This window comes from Prionailurus viverrinus, chromosome D4, assembly GCF_022837055.1.
Source record: "Prionailurus viverrinus isolate Anna chromosome D4, UM_Priviv_1.0, whole genome shotgun sequence".
In the NCBI taxonomy this organism is placed as follows: Eukaryota; Metazoa; Chordata; class Mammalia; order Carnivora; family Felidae; genus Prionailurus; species Prionailurus viverrinus.
In genome coordinates this window covers 93,119,011-93,136,304 of record NC_062573.1, presented here as the reverse complement: position 1 = coordinate 93,136,304, position 17,294 = coordinate 93,119,011, and the positions used below count along the sequence as shown (strand labels likewise).

Sequence of the window (17,294 nt, the reverse complement as noted above, 5' to 3'; positions counted from 1 at the left end):
AAGGGCTCTGGGGCCACAGGCAGCCCGCGGCCGGTCACGGAGGCCACCGAGCAGAGGCCGGACAGCAGGGGAGGAGCCCCGGCCCCGAGCACCCCTCCCCGTCAGGGAGCACCTGTGGTACAGGACCCCGGCGCAGGGAAGGGAGTCTCGCCAGAAGCGGGTCACACTGGGGCGACTTTCCTCCATGGAAACCCAGCGGACAGCCTTCCTGTTTACGGCCGTGGGGGCTGATTCCCGGGGAAGAAAGGAAGCACTATCTTCCCCGTAGCCCATTATCTCCCTGGCCTGCTGGTGCGAGTTTCCAAGGCCTTTCTTTCTATCTGTTTCCACGGTGACCTAGGCAGGCAGGAAATTCGCCAGAGTTTCCGACAATTGTGCAGAGGGAAGCAGGAAGTGGGCAGACGGGAAGCAGGTCAGCACAGGCCGGCTCCTCCCCACCAGGCCCGCCAGCCTCCGATGCTGTGTCTGCAAGGGACTCGTGCATCCCAGGCAAGGGGCCCCTGGGTGGCTACCGGCCACAAGCTGCCTCACCAATGCAGGAGAGAAAATCCAGGTCCCCAGCTCTGGCCACAGGCTGCCTCGTGTGGTGGGAGCCACCAGCACGGAGACAGGCCCCCTCCTCCCCACCCCCCCCACCCCCCCAGCCTGGCCGGACAGGGCTCTCTCGGGACCTCCAGGTTCGTCAGCAGGGAGGCCCGAGGCTGTCCCCAGTGGCAGCGCCCTCGGCCCACTCCCAGTGGGACCCAGGGGCAGTAGTGGTTGTGGACTTTTGCTTTTTAACACTTTGCAAATCTCTTCCACGGAGGGGACCATTTCCTGCGATCCCGTTGGCCGGGCCAACGGCAGACGCTGGGACGCCCAGGGAAACGCCTCCCGCCTCTGCTCGGCGCTAACAGAGGACTCCTTGTTTCCCCGACACAAAGAGGGCCCGCCGTCAAAGGAATCCCTCAGGCCCGGCCAGCAAGGTGGGGGCGGGGGGGGCAGTCCAGTCCCCAGGGGCCCACGCAGTGTGGACGCTGGGCCGTGGAGGCCAGCGGCCCAGGCCTAGCTCGTGGCTCTGCTGTGGGGCACCCCATCTCCTCCCCTCCCAGGCAGGCTGGCCAAACCAAGTACTTGGGACACGCTCGTATTAAGATCGCTGTCCAGTGTCCTATATAGTCGCGTGTGACTTTGGCAACGAAACTTGCGGAATGAGGCCCGAATGTGGCCAGCCCTCAGCCTCCACGTGGCGAGCGGAACTCTGGGTGTACCTACTGAGTCAGGAGGCCCGGCCGGCCCCAGGAAAGCCACCGGGCACGCACTGTGCCACGCAGGCCCGCACCCAAGGGCCCTGCCCTCACCTGTGTAGGGCAGGGGGCAGTTGCACGTGTAGCCGGCCACATCATCGATGCACGAGCCCTGGTTCAGGCACGGGTTAGACGCACACTCGTTGATGTTGGTTTGGCAATTGGGCCCTGGAGACAGAGGGCCGGTGGTGAGTGCGCCCATCACCCCAGAGGCTCTGAAGGGGCCCCCTAGGGTGGAGGGAGAGCCCCGCGCCGAGCCTACCCCGGCGGGTCTGCCCTGAGGGCAGCGGGTGCCTGTGGCGGGAGAGAGGAGCGAGGCACCGCGGTCCCACCACCCCCCGAGGGCCCGCTCTGCGCCAGCACCCCTGCCCGGCCCCGCTCACCACTGAAGCCCTCGCGGCAGGTGCATACGTAGCCGCTGGTCATGTCTCTACAGGCGCCCCCGTTGGCGCAGGGGTTGGACTCACACTCGTTGGTGTTGATGTCGCAGTGAGCCCCGCTCCACCCGGGGTCACAGTCACACGTGTACCTGCAGGGGTGACCACGGCGCCATTCAAGTGCGCCCAAGCTCCCGGCCCTGCTGCCGTCCCCAGGCCTCATGGCACGGGGGGGGGGGGGGGGGGGCACCCCCACCCAAGAGTCCTTTCGTGGGGGGACCCCAGCCCCCACCCCGCCCAAGAGGGCGGCATGGGTGTGGCCGTGCCACATCCGGGCAGTCGTCAGAAGGCCACCTGCCCCTCACCCACCACGTGGCCTTGGACACAGAGTACGGGGTCCCCGCCCGCACCAACAGCCCCATCCACGCGGCCAGCGCTGGGTGCGGAGCAGGTGTCAGGAACCAGATGAGCTCTGCCTCCCCTCCACACCCTCGCCCTGCCGACGCCACGCGTGCGGGGGCCACGCCAGCCGGGTGTCCTACAACTCGCTCCTGGGAGGGACGCCCCGGGAGAAGGGCTCGGGCCCACACACAGCATCCACACCAGACGCCCACCATGGGGGCCGGGCTGTCACCTGTACTTCTGACCGACCAGCCACATACCCGGTTTCCCAAGACCCTCTCCTCGGGACGGAGATTGGCTAGAACGGCTCCCGGAAGTCAGAAAAGGGCTTCGCTCGCTAGGCCAGTGGTTTGCTACACAAGCCTAACCTTAGAACAACCCGCACGGGTTGAGACGCACGGGACGAGGTGTGGGGGGGGCATGGGCTCCTGTGCTCTGGGCGCCACCCTCCCGGCACCTCCAGCGGCCCTCAGCCAGGAGCTCTCTGAACCCCACCGGTTCGCGCTCTCCTGTTACACAGGCACGGCTGGTGAACTCCACCTGCAGCCCCTCTCCTGCTTGGAGGTGGGGGTGGGACTGCGGCCACGCTGCTGGCCCCCAGACCCCCATCCTTAGGCGACCTTGGCCACCTCCTCAACACGGACCCAGGTGTGCCCCTTTCACCTCCGCGGGATGGGAGCCGTTTCAGCAGCCAGGACGGAGAACAAGGTAGACCCCGGTGTCACACACATGCGTGCTGGCTGCCGCGGACCCACAAGCGCGTCCGGGGCCCCGTGACCACACGTGGCCGTGCTGAGCACACGCCAGGAGCCGGCGAGGGCCCTGCGAGCCCTTGCCCGTGAGGGGCACCCGCTCCCGGCCTGTCTGAGGCTCCGCGCAGGCCTCTCCCTCGCCCGCCAGCCTCCGGGGACAGAGCTCCCGCCCGCACCTACCCGTTGAGGCTGTCCCGGCAGGCCCCGTGGATGCAGGGGTTGCTGCTGCACTCGTTGACCTCAGACAGGCACGTGGGGCCGTGGTAGCCCTCGGGGCAGCGGCAGGTGAAGCTGTTGGTGCCGTCCTCGCAGGTGCCCCCGTGGTGGCAGGGGTTGCCCGCACACTCGTCGATGTTGACGTTGCACATGCTCCCTGGAAGCGGGGAGGGGGGCTCAGATACCCACAGCCGGGCCCCCCCGGAAGAAGGGGCAGGGGGGTCTTCGTGAGCAAGTTCTGGCCCCTCGGAGCCTCAGTTTGCCCCTGTTGAACCAGGGACGACACCCAACCCCTCTCCCCGGGTCCTCCCGAGGCGTAACCTGGGTAAGCGGGGGCTTCGCACGGGAGCACGGCGCCAGCCGGCCGGGCCCAGAGGACAAGGCCGGCGTCAGCCCAACCGCCCAGAGACGCCTTCGGGGAAGACACGGGACGCACGCCCAGAGGAGTCTGCCCTGACCAGGGATAAAGGGCTCGAGGGTGCCCGTCCCGGTCCTGGTCAGAGCCCCAGGCCTCCCGTGGTCTCTGCCCCAATGGGCCGAGGCTGGCAGCCGGAGAGCTGGGCCCTGGGTGGAGGCCTGCCCCGTCCTGCCCACCTGGGGACCCGGCTGAGTCCCTGGCCTTGACCTCGGCCCCCGCAGCAAGGGCTTGAGGGGCCTGGGAGGGGCAGAGCCCCAGCGGTCCCTAGGCCCCAGGCCGCTCACCTGTGTAGCCCGGCTCGCACGAGCACTCGTAGCCGTCGATCTTGTCCAAACACGTGCCTGAGTCACAGGGGCTGCTGGCACAGTCATCCAGGTTGGTCTCACAGTTGGGCCCTGGCGGTGGGCAGCACCGGAGGTCAGCTCCTGGGCCCCCCCACCGTCCCCCCAACACACACCCCCACCCCCCCCCCCCCCGCTCCCCGCCAGGCACCTGTGGTCCCCTTGAGGCAGAGGCACAGGTAGGCGTTGTCGCGGTCCTGGCAGGTGCCGCCGTGGCGGCAGGGCTGGCTGTGACACTCGTTGACGTTGGTCTCGCAGTGGTGGCCCGTGTAGCCCGGCCGGCACAGGCAGGTGAAGGTGGCAACGCCATCCCTGCACGACCCGTAGTGGCAAGGATCGGGGTCACACTCGTCAATGTCCACCTCGCAGTGCGGCCCCGTGTAGCCTGCAGGGCAAGGCCAAGGGCACTCAGGGCGGCTGCTCCCGGAAAGGCCCCAACCACGCCCGGGCTCTCCCGGAGCAGAGGGGGGAGCGTGCCGTTCATCACGGGACTCCCCGCCCCTTCCCCAGACCCGGGAGCCTGCCCACCCTCTGTCCACCGGCCCCGCACCTTCCGTGCACACGCAGGTGTAGGTGTTGGGCCCGTCCAGGCACTTGGCGCCGTTCCTGCAAGGCGTGCTTGCACACTCGTCCACGTCATACTGACACAGGTGCCCGGTGAAGCCTGCGGCGAGGACAGGGAGGCAGTCGGACGCAATGGGTGCCGGGGGCCCCGTGGCCGAGCCCCGCCGGGCCACAGCAGGGAGTCCCTCCCCAGGCCACACTCCGGCCAGGGCTCAGTAGCCCTCCTGACCTCTCCTCTTGCTCCCTTTCAGCTCCTGCCCCTGCCCCTGCCCCTGCAGGAGGGGCTTTTCTCGTACAGACTCCGGCTACTATGGTCCCAGCCATCCCGCGGTGAACGAGGTCCCCCACTCAGCGTCTGGGACGGCTGATTGACACCTTGCAGGCCCACGGCTCTGACCTGCCAGGCCTCCCGAGTGTCGGCGTCCTGGACCTACAGACCCTCCGGCCGCGGGCTCCTGCAGCCCTCCTGTTGTGTCTACTGCAGGCCAGCAGAGGTGGGGAGGGCGGGGCAGGCCGACTCCCTCCCAGCTGCGAGCCCTCAGAGAGCCGGGCTGGCATCTCTTCACCACCTAAGCTCCCCGGGGACCTGGGGACTATAATCCCGCTCCCAGGGGAGCCCCAGCGGCAGGGAGGATTTCTGGGTCCCGGGCTCCCCCTAAGCCCAGCCTGACCTGGCCTGGCCTGACCTGCCCGGTGCCCCTCAGCACAGGAGAACGGGCTCCCGTAGGACCAGGCCCAGACCTGAGCTAGGCCTCCTAGTGGGTCGTCGGAGCTCCCGGCCCGCCTCCCCCAGAGGGAGGGTGGGGGCTGGGCAGCAGCCCTGCTGGGGACGGGCCTCACCTGTGGGGCACTCGCACAGAAACTCGTTGATTTTGTCCAGGCAGCGGCCGTTCTGGAGGCAGGGGCTGCTGGCGCACTCGTCCGTGTTGACCTCACAGTGCACGCCCTCGTAGCCTGGGGTGGGGGGCGGGGAGGGGGCACAGGGGTCCGTGAATAGCCGCGGCCACCCCCACCGCAGCTCAGGGCAGAGACATGGACGCCCACGCCAGCTGCCGGCAGAGGCGACTGGCCAGCACCCTCTGTACCTGTCCTCCCGCGGCTCACCTGGCTCCCGGGCCCCCCGCCCCCCAAGCCCTGGCGCTGCCCTCCGGGCTGGTGCCCCGCGGGCTGGCCCGGGCGAGCGCGGAGGCCGGGGGCACAGAGCGGTCGCCAGGGGCGCCGCAGCGGGGTCACCCCGACAGGCAGGAGGCTGGCTCCACGTACCCGGCATGCAGATGCACTGGAACTCCCCGATCTGGTCCAGGCAGGTGGCGTCATTCTGACACGGGTTCGAGATGCACTCGTTGACGTCAATCTCGCAGCGCGGGCCCGTGTAGCCCTGCAGACACTGGCACTCGAAGGAGCCCAGCGTGTTGATGCACTTGCCCGCGTGCTCACAGGGGTTGGCGCCTGGTAGGGGCCGGGGCGGGGCGGCACCGGTGAGAGCCTGCTTCAGGCACCCCGGCCACCGGACCATTCTGGGGCATGCCCGCCTCCCCCATCAGACTGGCAGTCCTCTCTGTTGGAGGCGGCGGGGGGGGTGTGTGTGTCACGCCTCCCCATCAGACCAGGAACCCTCTGAGGGCAGAGTCGATGTCCCAGACTCCCAGTCCCCCTCCCCCCACCGCACGACTTGCCCGGCGCACCCAGCGAGCACTCGTCCACGTCCTGGCTGCAGGCCGGGCCCGTGTACCCGGAGGGGCAGGTGCAGATGGCCTTGCCGTTGACGGGGTTGGTGTCGCAGTTGGAGCCCTCGTTGCAAGGGTTGCTGATGCAGGCGTCGTTGAGATGGCAAAGCAGACCTGGGCGGGGCGGCCGCGGTCAGCGGGGCACTGCCTCTCCTGGCCTGGGTCCGCCGCCCGGCTCCACAGGGACGGGCCTCCCACGGCCACGCTGCCCGGCGGCCCCGTCGGGCCCACGACCCTCAGGCTACCCTGGGGGGCTCGTCCCCAGCAGGCCTGCCCCGGGCACCCCCGGCCTCCTTCCCTCCAGAAAGGCCCCTTCGGCAAAAGCCATCAGCCGCGCGCCTGAGCGAGGCTGCACACGCCAGGCAGGGCCGGGGAGCCCAGGGAGGTGGTGCCACGTCCCCTGTGCCCGCCCCCCACCCCCCAGCCCCGCCTCGGGGGCAGCCCCGCCCCCCGTGGCCGGGGCGCTCACCGGTGCGGCCATGAGGACACTCGCAGTAGAAGGAGGCCACTCGGTCGTGGCAGGTGGCCCCGTGGAAGCAGGCGGCGCTGGCACAGTCATCGATGTTCTCGCTGCAGTCTTCCCCCGTCCAGCCGTTGACGCACACGCAGTTGTAGCCGCCGTGGGTGTTGTGGCAGGTCCCGCCGTTCTGGCAGGCGTTGGGCATCAGCTGGCACTCGTCTACGTCCTCGGTGCAGTACTGGCCTGCGGGGGCCCAGCCCGTCACGCCTCGACCACCGGGCCCGGGGGCCACCGCCCCCGGGAAGCCTTCCCAGGCAGACTCCTCCACCCACTGCAGCCTGGACCGCTGTATCCCCGCTGCCCCCGGCCCCCCGGCCAGGCCGGGCCCTGGCCCCGTCGCTCTGCCGTGGGCAGCGGTGCTCCGGGGGGGCCCACACTTGTCCGCCATCCCCAGCTTGGCCGAAGCCCGGGGGACCCGACTGTGGCGCGGCCCTGCCTGGGGGGCCGCACGCGACCCGCACAGACGAGCTGATGGTAGGGTGGGGGCCTCGGCCCCCGGTCGCGGGCAGGGGCTGCCCCGGGCCACGCCGCCCTTCCCGGACCGCGCTCCCCGTGCGGGCACTGTGTCGGGCGGGGGGCGCTCCCCTGCGTGTGCACCTGTCCACTCGGGCGGGCAGCGGCAGTTGTACGTGTTCACGCCGTCCACGCAGGTGCCTCCGTTCTTGCAGCTGTTTCCGGGACAGTCGTCGATATTCTCCTCGCAGTTCTGGCCGGTGAAGCCTGCGGCAGGGGGAGCCAGGAGCCCGGTCAGGCCCTGCCCATCTGTGCTCGCCCCAGCATCTTCCTGGCTGGACCCACGACACCCTGCTCTGCACCAGCTGCCGCCCCCCACTCAGGGCCTGCCCCGGGACGCCCACCACCTTGGGGCCCTCGGGGTCCAAGCCCCATCCCCTGGTCCCCCTGGTCCCCGTGTGACCAGGCCCCACACTCCAGGGCCCACGTGTGGCACGTTCCTCTCTGAGGAATCATTGAGCAAAGGGCCCGCTGAACAGACGGGGACTTGGGAACACGGGATCCTGGACGTGGCGTCGTAAAAATCCCGTGTAGCAGAGTTAACCACGGGCGGCTGTAAGCGGGTGCTGCCTGCAGGTGAGGCGCTGTGCTGGGGTCGGGGAGGGCTCCAGGCGGAAGCCCGGAGGAGGCAGGGCGGACACGCGGCCCTCAGCTTCCCCGGAACAGAGGTGTGATGCCCGCTTCTCACCCCCCCAAGACGGGCCAACCTCTGTCAACGTCGCCTCCACACCAGTCACCTATTAACCCGCTCAACTCCCGCCGGTTCAATCATCAACCCACAAAGGTGTGCCTGGCAAGAGCCCAAACCTACAGCCAGTTACTAATTAATGCCCCTCCCGGGGCGCCTTTGAACCTGTCTCCTGCCCGAGGAGAGCCGATCCCCTCCCTCGGGCCGCCCACCCCACCGGTGCCCTGGGGGGTAAAGCAGGTGGTCTAGAAGAGCTGAAGTGGACAGTGGACAGTGTTTTAGAGGGAGTGCCCCAAATCAGAGCCCGGAGCCCGAGTTCTGGCTCCCACGTATGTTGTAGGGGCCTGAGCACGCCTCCCCGCCCCCCACCCCAATACCTCCGAGGGTCTCCTACAGGGCCGTGCGGCACACAAGCCTGTCGAGCCCTCACCAGGAGAATCTCGCCCCGCTGCCCCAGCGGGAGCCAGCACCAGCTCCATGAACAGGGTGTCCCCTGGCGGGTCGCCCCACAGCCCACGTCCTCCAGCCCTCACTGTGGCCCCTGGAGGGCAGGCTTCTCTTGAGACACGTGGCTGGATGTGAGGTCCCAGGCCCGAGGTCACCAGGCCAGCAAAAAGGCATCTGAACCCAGAACCCAGGGGCGGGCCTGGCGAGTGGGCTTATCTCTTGGCCCCCAGGGACAGCTGACCAGCCAGCAGCCCTGGGGTGGTCAGGGGGCAAGGGGAACACCCAGCGACACTCAGGAAACGCGTGCCCTTCGAGCCCGCACACAAAGCTGGCTGGTGCGGTGATGAGGCCCCGGGCTTGGTGGCGGACAGGCAGGCAGAACGCTTCCCCTTTGCAGGGGCCGCTGGGTCAATCCTCCCGTCGCGCCCAGGACCCAAACCCCACCGACCCAGGAGGTTTTTAAGCCTCTCGCCAACGTTATTATTTTTAGATCACCAGCCGCAAAACTGACTCAAAAGCTACAGCGGGAAGACCAGCCCCTAGAGCAGGGACAGTGGAGCCGCTGGGGGACAGCAGGGGCGGATGTCCCACACCAGCCCCCACAGCCAGGCCACCCGGGGGGGGGGGGGGGGCAGCGACGTGAGCTCCGACCACATGGAAACAAGAGACCCGGGGAGGCACAAACAAGGATGTCCCTGCAGCTGCGCCTCGTTCCCTAACTTGCACGTGGCTCTGGGGAATTCAAGGTGAGGGGCTCAGAGCAGGGCGAAGAGTCAGGGGCCATGAGGGCAGCGGCACCCGCGGGGCAGAGGGAGCACTGGGGAGCATACGCCCGTCCAGCCAGGCTCAGCCAGGAGCCCGCCCCGGGGGCTTGCAGGGACCCCGGGTCCCTGGCATGGGGGACAAGTGCTGGGCGGCTGCAGCGGACCCCACCCCCAGGCAGAAGTGAGAAGGTGGGAGACCAGGGAGATGCCCGGACCCTGTGCCAGGCTCCCCTAACTGGTACCCCCTTTCCAGACCCGCCCGCCGTCCTGTGTGTGCTGGGACACCGTCCTCCGAGCCCCGGCCCGGCCCGCACCCCCGGGGCCTCCCCGGGGCAGTACCTGGGAGGCAGGCGCACTCGTGGGTGGTGTCCCCCGTGGGGCGGCAGGTGCCCCCGTTCTGGCAGGGTGAGGGGCTGCAGGGCACGTAGGGCAGCTCGCAGTGGGGGCCGGTGTGGGTGGCGCGGCAGGTGCAGCGGTAGGAGCCGACCTCGTTGTGGCAGGTGCCTCCGTTGCGACAGAGCCCGGGGCTCTGGCCACACTCGTTGACGTCCTGCCTGCAGGTGGGGCCGTGGAAGCCGGGCGGGCAGCGGCAGATGTACGAGGCCTCGAAGGGCAGGCACTGGCCGCCGTTGGCACATGGGTTGGAGGCACACGGGTCGGCCTGCTGGCACATCTTCCCTGGGGGGCGGGGGGGGGGAGGAGGGGTCACGCCGGTGTCCAGGGACAACTTCCAGGCACCGTGGAGGTGCCAGCCTGGCGCAAACCTGTCAGCACGGTCTCTTTAATTGCCGGGACCCCACAACAGGACACGGCCATCTTCCTGGAGATGGGGACCGAGGTTCCCGGGACACACGGCCAGCGGGGGCAGGGGGCCCCCGAGACCGGACCCAGACTGTCCCCTCCAGAGTTCGTGTTCTCTGGAGAGCTCGCCGTCGGGGCTCCTGATGCAGGGCCAGCGGGCCCTGGGGACCTCACTAGACGGAGGGCCCCCTCCTCGCAGAGGCAGGGAGCCCCGGGGTTCCCGGAGCGGATGTCGGGGCTAGAGAGGGGCCCGGGGACTCGAGGGCGGGGGTCACAGACTGCAGAAAGCCGTGGCCTTCTCCCAGCACGTCACGGTACACGGGCAGTGGGGGGAGGGCCGGGGCCGGGGGGTGGGGGGCCCTCACCTGACCAGCCCGGGGGGCAGCGGCACTTGTACTCGGTCAGCGTGAGCAGGTCACAGGTGCCGCCGTTGCGGCAGGGCTTGGCGAGGCAGGCGTTGTCCCGGGGCGTCAGGCAGAGGGGCCCGGAGAAGCCCAGGCGGCAGGCGCAGGCGTAGTCCACCGTGCCGCCGTGGTCCACCGCGTGGCACGTCCCCGCGTTCTTGCAGGGGGCGCTGAGGCAGGGGTTGGGCGCCTGGCATCGCCGGCCCGCGAAGGCACCGCTACAGCTGCAGCAGACAGGCCGGAGCGGTTACTCCCACCGGCTCCCCGTCCGCCCGGCCCCGGCACCCCGCACCGTCCCCGGGGAGCGCCAGCCGCTGTCGGGCCCCGCCGCGGGCGGCACGTCCCGGGACCAGACAGCGGTGGGGGCCGCACGACCTCACGCGTGGGCCAAGCGCCGTGGCGCCGTGCGCCTTCAAGCGGTGAACCGTACGTTAAATGAATTTCACCTCATGTTAACTGGGGCAAGGGGCTGGAGACCAGCAGGCTCCGCGAGGCCGGACCTGATCGCAAAACCCTCGTGAGCGTCTGCGTGGCCACAGAGAAGGGGACACACGGGCCCACAGCCGTTCCCAGGGAGGGGGTGCCCCGAGACCCTTTGGTGTGGGGGGCTGGTCCCCTCTTCCCACCTCAAGCTGTTCTGTAACCAACGTGCCTTATTTGGGTAAAAAAACAGTCCGCAGCTTTACTTTCTTTCTTTCTTTCTTTCTTTTTTTTAATTTTAAATGTTTGTTTATTTTTGAGAGAGAGAGAGAGTCAGAGCGAGAGGGAGACACAGAGTCGGAAGCAGGCTCCAGGCCCTGAGCTGTCAGCACGGAGCCCGACGCGGGGCTCGAACCCACGGACCGTGAGATCGTGACCTGAGCCGAAGTCGGACGGGTAACTGACTGGGTCACCCAGGCGCCCCCCAGCTTCTCTTCTTTCAAGGCCCACGTGATCAACAGACATAAGGCTGTAGACACAGCAGAGTGGCTCCCGCCAGGGTCTCACGTGCCGGGAGCACCACTGGGAGCACCACAGCTGGCAGCCCACCCCCCACCCACACTTAGTGCCCAGACACGGTCTCCCCCTTTGGCATCAAGTCTGCACAATGTCCAGGCAACATCAGCTGGGAGCAGACAAACCCATTTCCCAGCAGGAGAAATCAAGGTACGCCAGGAGGAGCATCCTTCCTGAGCTCTTGGCCAGCCGGCCGGGCTGGGGAGCAGGGGGAGCAGGGGGAGCATGGGGGTGAAGGCCACCATGTCTGCCGGGTCTATGCTGTGCCTCTCAGCACACTGCTCAGTCTCCAACAGGAGCAGATGAACGGGGGGGAGGGGGGGTTCTCACGGCTTCTTTGCAGGGACAGGGCTCAGCACATGTCACCCCACCACAGGGCCTCCCTTGGCCACCTGTTGGTCCGGCTTCTGGAGCCTGGGCCACAAATTGCCCACCGAGGTCACCTTGTGGCCTTGTACTCGAGGGAAAAGCTCAAGAAAGGCTCTGGGACCAGCCAGGCATCGTTCTTCCCAGGGGCAAAGCCTCTGAGGCATAACGTGCCCCCGGCCCGCCCCCGGGCCGCCATGGCCTGGGAAGGCAGCCGGGACGCTGCACCCACAGTCCTGGGCCCTGGGTGGGCGGGGCCTCCTCCCCCTGGCAGAGGTGGGGGCTGGCGGGGAACCTCGGGTCCTCGGATGAAGAGGGGGCTCTCCCAAACATGAAAACACCCCTGCTTTCAGAGCCCACCCGTCACACGGGGACCTCCACCCTCAGCAGAGGGCAGCCTGTTCGTCCTCACTGCCTTCCCCCCCTCCTTGCCTGACCCAGGAGCTGGAATCAAGCCTGCATGGGTGGGGTGGCCGTCGGAGGGGCTGGGGTCTCGGGGTCTCTGCATGCCTGGGAGGCATCTGTCTCCCTGAGGGCTTTTCTCTGCGGCTACGGCTTGGGTGCGGCGGACAAGGACAACACGAAATGGCCACTGGGGCTCACCATCTGTTGTCAGAAGCCAAAAGTCCCAAACCAACTGGCTTAAAGAAAACAAGTCGCCTCCGGGGCCCCAGGGAGGGAACTCAGGCGGAGTGAGGCTCCTGCCCAGCCTGGTCAGAAGGGCACAGTGGGGCCGGCCGGCTCCTGTGAGACGGACAGACCCCAGGAGCAGGTCCCCTCACCCCGGCACGGCCACACTCCAGGAGGCTGGGGAAGGGGGTGCTCGGATCCAGTTACAGACCGCCTGGTCCCGGCCCGAGTGGCACTGTGGGCTCGGAGTGCAGCGGTGGGGGATGGGGGGGGCAAGGCAGCGCCTCCCCCAACCTATCAATGCCCTCCATTGTCAGGCGGGAGCTGGCCACCGCTCACCGCTTGGAGAAAAGGCTCTTTTTTCTTTCCCAGCCACTGACGGAGCGGGCGGGTGGTGGGTACTGGAGAGAGGGCGCTTGGTCATCAGAGCAGGGTGGGAGCCCGCCTCATCCACACCACCCTCTCCCTCTCTGAGCCCTGCTGGCTTGAGGGGGGGGAGGCCTTCGTGGTCCCAGAGGGTGTCCCTGGGGCTCCCCTGCCACCAGACCAATCCCTAACTCGTCAGGACGCTGGGCGTCCCCAGAGGCACCAGAAGGCTCTGCCCGGACGCACACCCCAGACCCTCCAGACACGGGACAATATCCCTGTGAACGGGCCCCTGCTCTCCAGCCCCCCGCCCCCACCCCCCCGAGTGGGGACCCCCGTGGGAAGACTGCGGGAGAACCCACCTGGACGGGTCACATCCTAGCCAACGAGGCTGGGTTACGCCGGGCCAGCGAGGGAAAACATGCCAATAAATCAGGCGTCGGTAGTGCGGACAAAGGCTGGCCGGGGAGCAGGTGCGCCTGTGGCCGGGGACGCGGGCGGCAGCTGCTCCCAGCCGGGCGCGGCGGGCCGCCAACCAGGGCGGGCGGGGCAGGAGCCAAGGAGGCTCCTCCGCGGGGGAAGGCGGCAGCTGACAGGGCCCATTGTCTGCCCTGCTCCTGCCCAGGCCAGGCGGACACCGCCGCGAAGGCACGCCGCCCAGCCCCACGGCTGCCGTGCACCGTCAGCGCCCCAGCTACAGGAGGGGCGGCCCCTGGAGACGGAACAGTAGAGGCAGGTGTTTTGTGTGGTGTGTGGGGTCCGAGGTACGACCAGGGCTGGGCCGGGAGCCTGAGCCAAGAGGAAGCACCAAGCCCGGCACAGCGCCTGGGCCTCGAGGCGAGCGCGGACGTCTGGGCCAGTCCCGAGGCCACCCTCCCCGCCACCCCCACTCTGGGGTGTTCCAGCTCCGGGCCGCCCGCGGCCGGGACGTTGCTTTCTCCTCTGCACCTGCGAGCGCCTCTCCCCCGACCTGGCCATACGCTGGAGCTTTGCGGGGACGCCCCCCCTGGGGCCCCCTCTGCCCACGCCACCCAGACTTCCCTGCGGGGGCAGGAGGGACCATAAGGCCCCTGCTTGGACGTGGCCAGTCTGTCCTCCACGCTGGCCCTGGGGGGGTCAGTGCAGGCCCCTGGCGGGGATGGCACTGGGCTTGACGAGGAAAACCGTACCCCACACCTGCCTCGAAATGGAGAGGCTTCCTACAGCGGACCCAGCTCAGGGCCTCGAGTGACCTAAGCAAACCCTCCTGTGGGCCCCACGCCCCTCCTGGAGGAGGCCACCCAGTGTCTGCTCCTCCCCCTGCCTGTGGTCCTGTCCTGTCCTGGAACCCCCAGGCGGCCCAAGCAGCAGGTGAGTGACAGGTGGGGCCGGCGGCTGGGGGGGGGGGGCGGGGGGGGGCTCCAGGGGAAGGGCTGTGGAGGGACCACCAGGGGGCCGGGATTCAGGCAGACACCCTGTCCCCCTGCCCCGCGAGGAGCACCAAATGGCTGCCGGGCCTGTGGTCCCACAGCCGAGGACGAGGACGCTTTGTTCCCTGCCTCAATATTTCCACTGTGCTGACTCCCGCCCTCCCTGCCCGCCAGCGCCGCTCCGTAGAAATGCAAGTCCGGGGAGCATCCGGAGGCAGACGTTGCCTCGACCTTTCACCCGGGACTAATTCTAAATTGCGCTGTTTTCTTTTCTAAGCTAAGCGGCCATCTGCCACCCCCAGGGGACAGATGACAGCTCCCTCTGCCCCAAACTAGGAAGAGACGGAAGGACTAAGCAGTGAGAAGTGCTGTGCTCAGTTCTGCCCTCAAGGAGTTTGTGGTCCGGGGGTGGGGCCCTGCGCCCCCCCCCCCCCCGCCAGCCGGTGGGGGGCAGTGAGGTGGCACCCCTCCTTGTGTCCGCAGGAGGAACCCGAGATTCTCCAGGACAGGTGCCTCCTGGGGCACAGCTGAAATGCAGTTCGATCAGAGGAACTTCGGGGGGGGGGTGGGTGCAGGAGGGGCTCCCCGCCCCACTCTGCCTGCCGGGACCTCAGTTTCCCAGGAGTGCAGCGGGGGTGGGGGGTCAAGGGGACCGCACGTGCCCCTCATCTGGTGACCTGGCCGTTTGGGCAGAGGGCACTCACTCTAGGCAGCGCTGAGTTTGATGTGTGCATTTCCTACCGCGTTCCTGGGAACAGATTTACCGGCCCAGCTGAGCTGCTGTGTCTGAGGGGATCTGTGGGGACACGGGACTTCCCCTGCACAGAGCTGACCCACCAGGACCTCCAGGCAGCACAGCACTGCCCTGCCCCCGCCCTTACAGCAAGAAGCCACCTGGATGCAAGGAGCCATCCCCTCCTTAACCAACTCCACCTCTGCCGAGCAGAATGCGGGCCTAGAAGCCCCCTCCCCGAATCATCACTGCTGCCCCTCCTGGAGCTTTCTGCCCAGGAAGCGGAGTCTGGGGCCCTCGGGCTCCTGCTGTACGGGGCAGCCAACGCCACATCACCGGAGTCCCCTGGTGACAAGGGGTGGGCACGGACGGGAGGCTGAAGCTCCTCCCAGAGCCCAGCACCGCAGTGCAAAGCAGAGGCCCGCCAAGGCCACTGCCTTCCACCCAAACCACAACACTCGGGGCCGCTGCCGCGAAGCCAGGCCCACCCACCCCTGCGCGGCTCAGCCAGGAGTTTCTGAGACCCCTGGCCTGGGAAGAAGAGAACCACCCACGTCCCAGCCCCCCTACCTGGGGCCACCCGTGGACTGGGTGGGGAAAGCTCTGGCCCCTTGCTACAGGGGCAGACTGAGGCCAGGACCTCAGTCCCCTACAGGTGGAGCCATGAGATGGGGGGTCAAGGAGCCGGGTCTTTCTCTGGGCAGGGCTTGGGGGCGCTCCTGGGACCTCAGCCCCTCCTTGGGCAAAGGCCGGTCCAAGTCCCGCCCCCTACCCCAGCAGGGAACCCCTGTCTTCCAGGAGGGACTGGCTGCCAGGCGGTGATTTGCTCACTGCCTGTAGGTAGGTGGGAGCTCAGGGGCCTCCCCGGCCTGTGCCCTACCCGGGAGGGGGGTGGAGCTGGGGGCCTTTCCCACTGGGGACAGCGGGGACAGCTCAGCTCTGGGGAAACAAAGCCCCCAGGAGAGGTGAGGCTTGGGGCAAGTGGGCACTGGCCCGCTGCCCTCACCCCCAAAGTCCCCGGCTTCCTTTCAGACCCGCAGAAGCCTTTGTCCAGACACCTGTCCGCGGGGCGGGCCAGGACCCTGCCAGCACCTCCGCTGCACTCAACCCCCTCCCGCCCCCCCCATCCCTTTCTGCTCCAGCTCCCTCCCCCACCTGACCTGCATTCAGGGGGCACAGGGTGAGGGTGGGGCAGGTGCGCAGGGGCGACTACAGCGGGATCGGGCCCCTGGTGGGCTGGGGCTGCTCCCAGGGCCTTGGGGCAGCGAGGGCTCTTCCTGACAGACCCACAGCCCAAAAGAGCAGCCCAGCGGGCGGGGGTGGGGTGGGGGGGGGTGCAGCCTTCCCCGAGGGCCCAGGCCTTCCGGCCCCAACAGCTGCTGACAGCGCTCCCGGCTTTGTCTCCAATCTTCTCCCCAGGTTGCATCTCTGGACGGTCTAAAATCTGCTGGGAACAGGAAGCGCAGGAACAGCTCGGGCTTCCTTCCTCGGCTCTGGGGGAAGCCCTTTGTGGGAGGATGAACCACCTGCCCTCCCGGGAAGCCACCTTTCCCACCGCAGGGAAAACAATGCCCCCAAATGGCTCATTGTCCCCATGTCACTCAGAGCCGCCCCACCCTCAACGTGGGAAGCAGCGGCGGCGGCTTCCTGAGCTGGCCCGGCAGCAGGCACCCAGGCCCACCCATGGTGTGGGGTCGGGCGCTTGCAGGGACAGCAAGCACGGGGTCCCCCCAGGTCACGAGAGCGCCAGGGCTGTGAGGCACGTCAGAAAAACCAGCCGCACCCCCCCCCCCCCACCAGTCTCCCAGAAGACAGAGCCGCAAACTAGAGACAAGGTTGGGACGTGCGTCCTCCCTCGACTGTGTCCCCAGAACGCCTGCGGGCCCCCCCCACAGCCTCGGGGGCCTCTGCTCCCCAGCAGGGCGGCACCCGCACCCGCACCCCAGTCGCTCGGATGCGATGAGGGAATCGACAGGCTCACGAGGCCACAGGGAGGACTTAATCCAAAACTCGATTAATGAAGTCAGCAACTGCAGACCAAGCTCCACGCCAAAGCCAGAAATGATTCTGGCAACTTCCCGCCTCTGCTCCCAGAAGCAGATGCCATCTCAGGGGACGCGGGGAGCGGAGAAGGCTGTACGCCCAACCCCAGCGGCTGACCAGGGCAAGCACGCAAGGGGCCCCTCACATGGACCCCAGGATGATGAAAGACGACCCGTAATTAGACCGCCAGCTTCAGCTCGTGGGGTTCCCGCAACGGCCCTGAAGCTACACGCTGGGCCCATTTCCCAGATGAGAAAACCGGGGCTCGGGCGCATTATGCCCACAGCACCACCTGGATGTGAATGCAACTCCTAACTTCTGCTGTCACTGGCGGTGGCCAGGAGCCAGCCACCCAGGCAGTGAGAGCAGGGCCGCCCCCCTAGAGGCGGCTAAGGGTCCAGCAGGAGCTCCGAGCATGGAGGAGGGAGGGTGTGTGCCCCTGGACCCCAGATGCCCTGCCCGGGACGCCTGGGCTCCTCACCTGACCACCTGACCCTCCCACACCTGGAGGGCTGGGGCACACAATGCATT

The 17,294-nt window shown here is 68.2% G+C and overlaps 1 protein-coding gene across 2 annotated transcripts in view; it reads right to left on the bottom strand.

The window, feature by feature from the left end:
• The window catches only part of NOTCH1 (notch receptor 1), a 44,332-nt gene that overhangs the window by 15,597 nt on the left and 11,441 nt on the right, over positions 1-17,294 (bottom strand). For both annotated transcript variants that reach the window (XM_047830032.1, XM_047830031.1), the window contains exons 3-15: positions 10,182-10,444; positions 9,355-9,693; positions 7,201-7,323; positions 6,553-6,786; positions 6,042-6,197; positions 5,620-5,805; positions 5,197-5,310; positions 4,343-4,456; positions 3,944-4,177; positions 3,736-3,846; positions 2,998-3,190; positions 1,670-1,815; positions 1,341-1,454 (exon numbers count right to left, since the gene is read on the bottom strand). In XM_047830032.1, the coding sequence (XP_047685988.1) occupies positions 1,341-1,454; positions 1,670-1,815; positions 2,998-3,190; positions 3,736-3,846; positions 3,944-4,177; positions 4,343-4,456; positions 5,197-5,310; positions 5,620-5,805; positions 6,042-6,197; positions 6,553-6,786; positions 7,201-7,323; positions 9,355-9,693; positions 10,182-10,444 (2,327 nt within the window). The remainder of the gene's footprint in view (positions 1-1,340; positions 1,455-1,669; positions 1,816-2,997; positions 3,191-3,735; positions 3,847-3,943; positions 4,178-4,342; positions 4,457-5,196; positions 5,311-5,619; positions 5,806-6,041; positions 6,198-6,552; positions 6,787-7,200; positions 7,324-9,354; positions 9,694-10,181; positions 10,445-17,294) is intronic.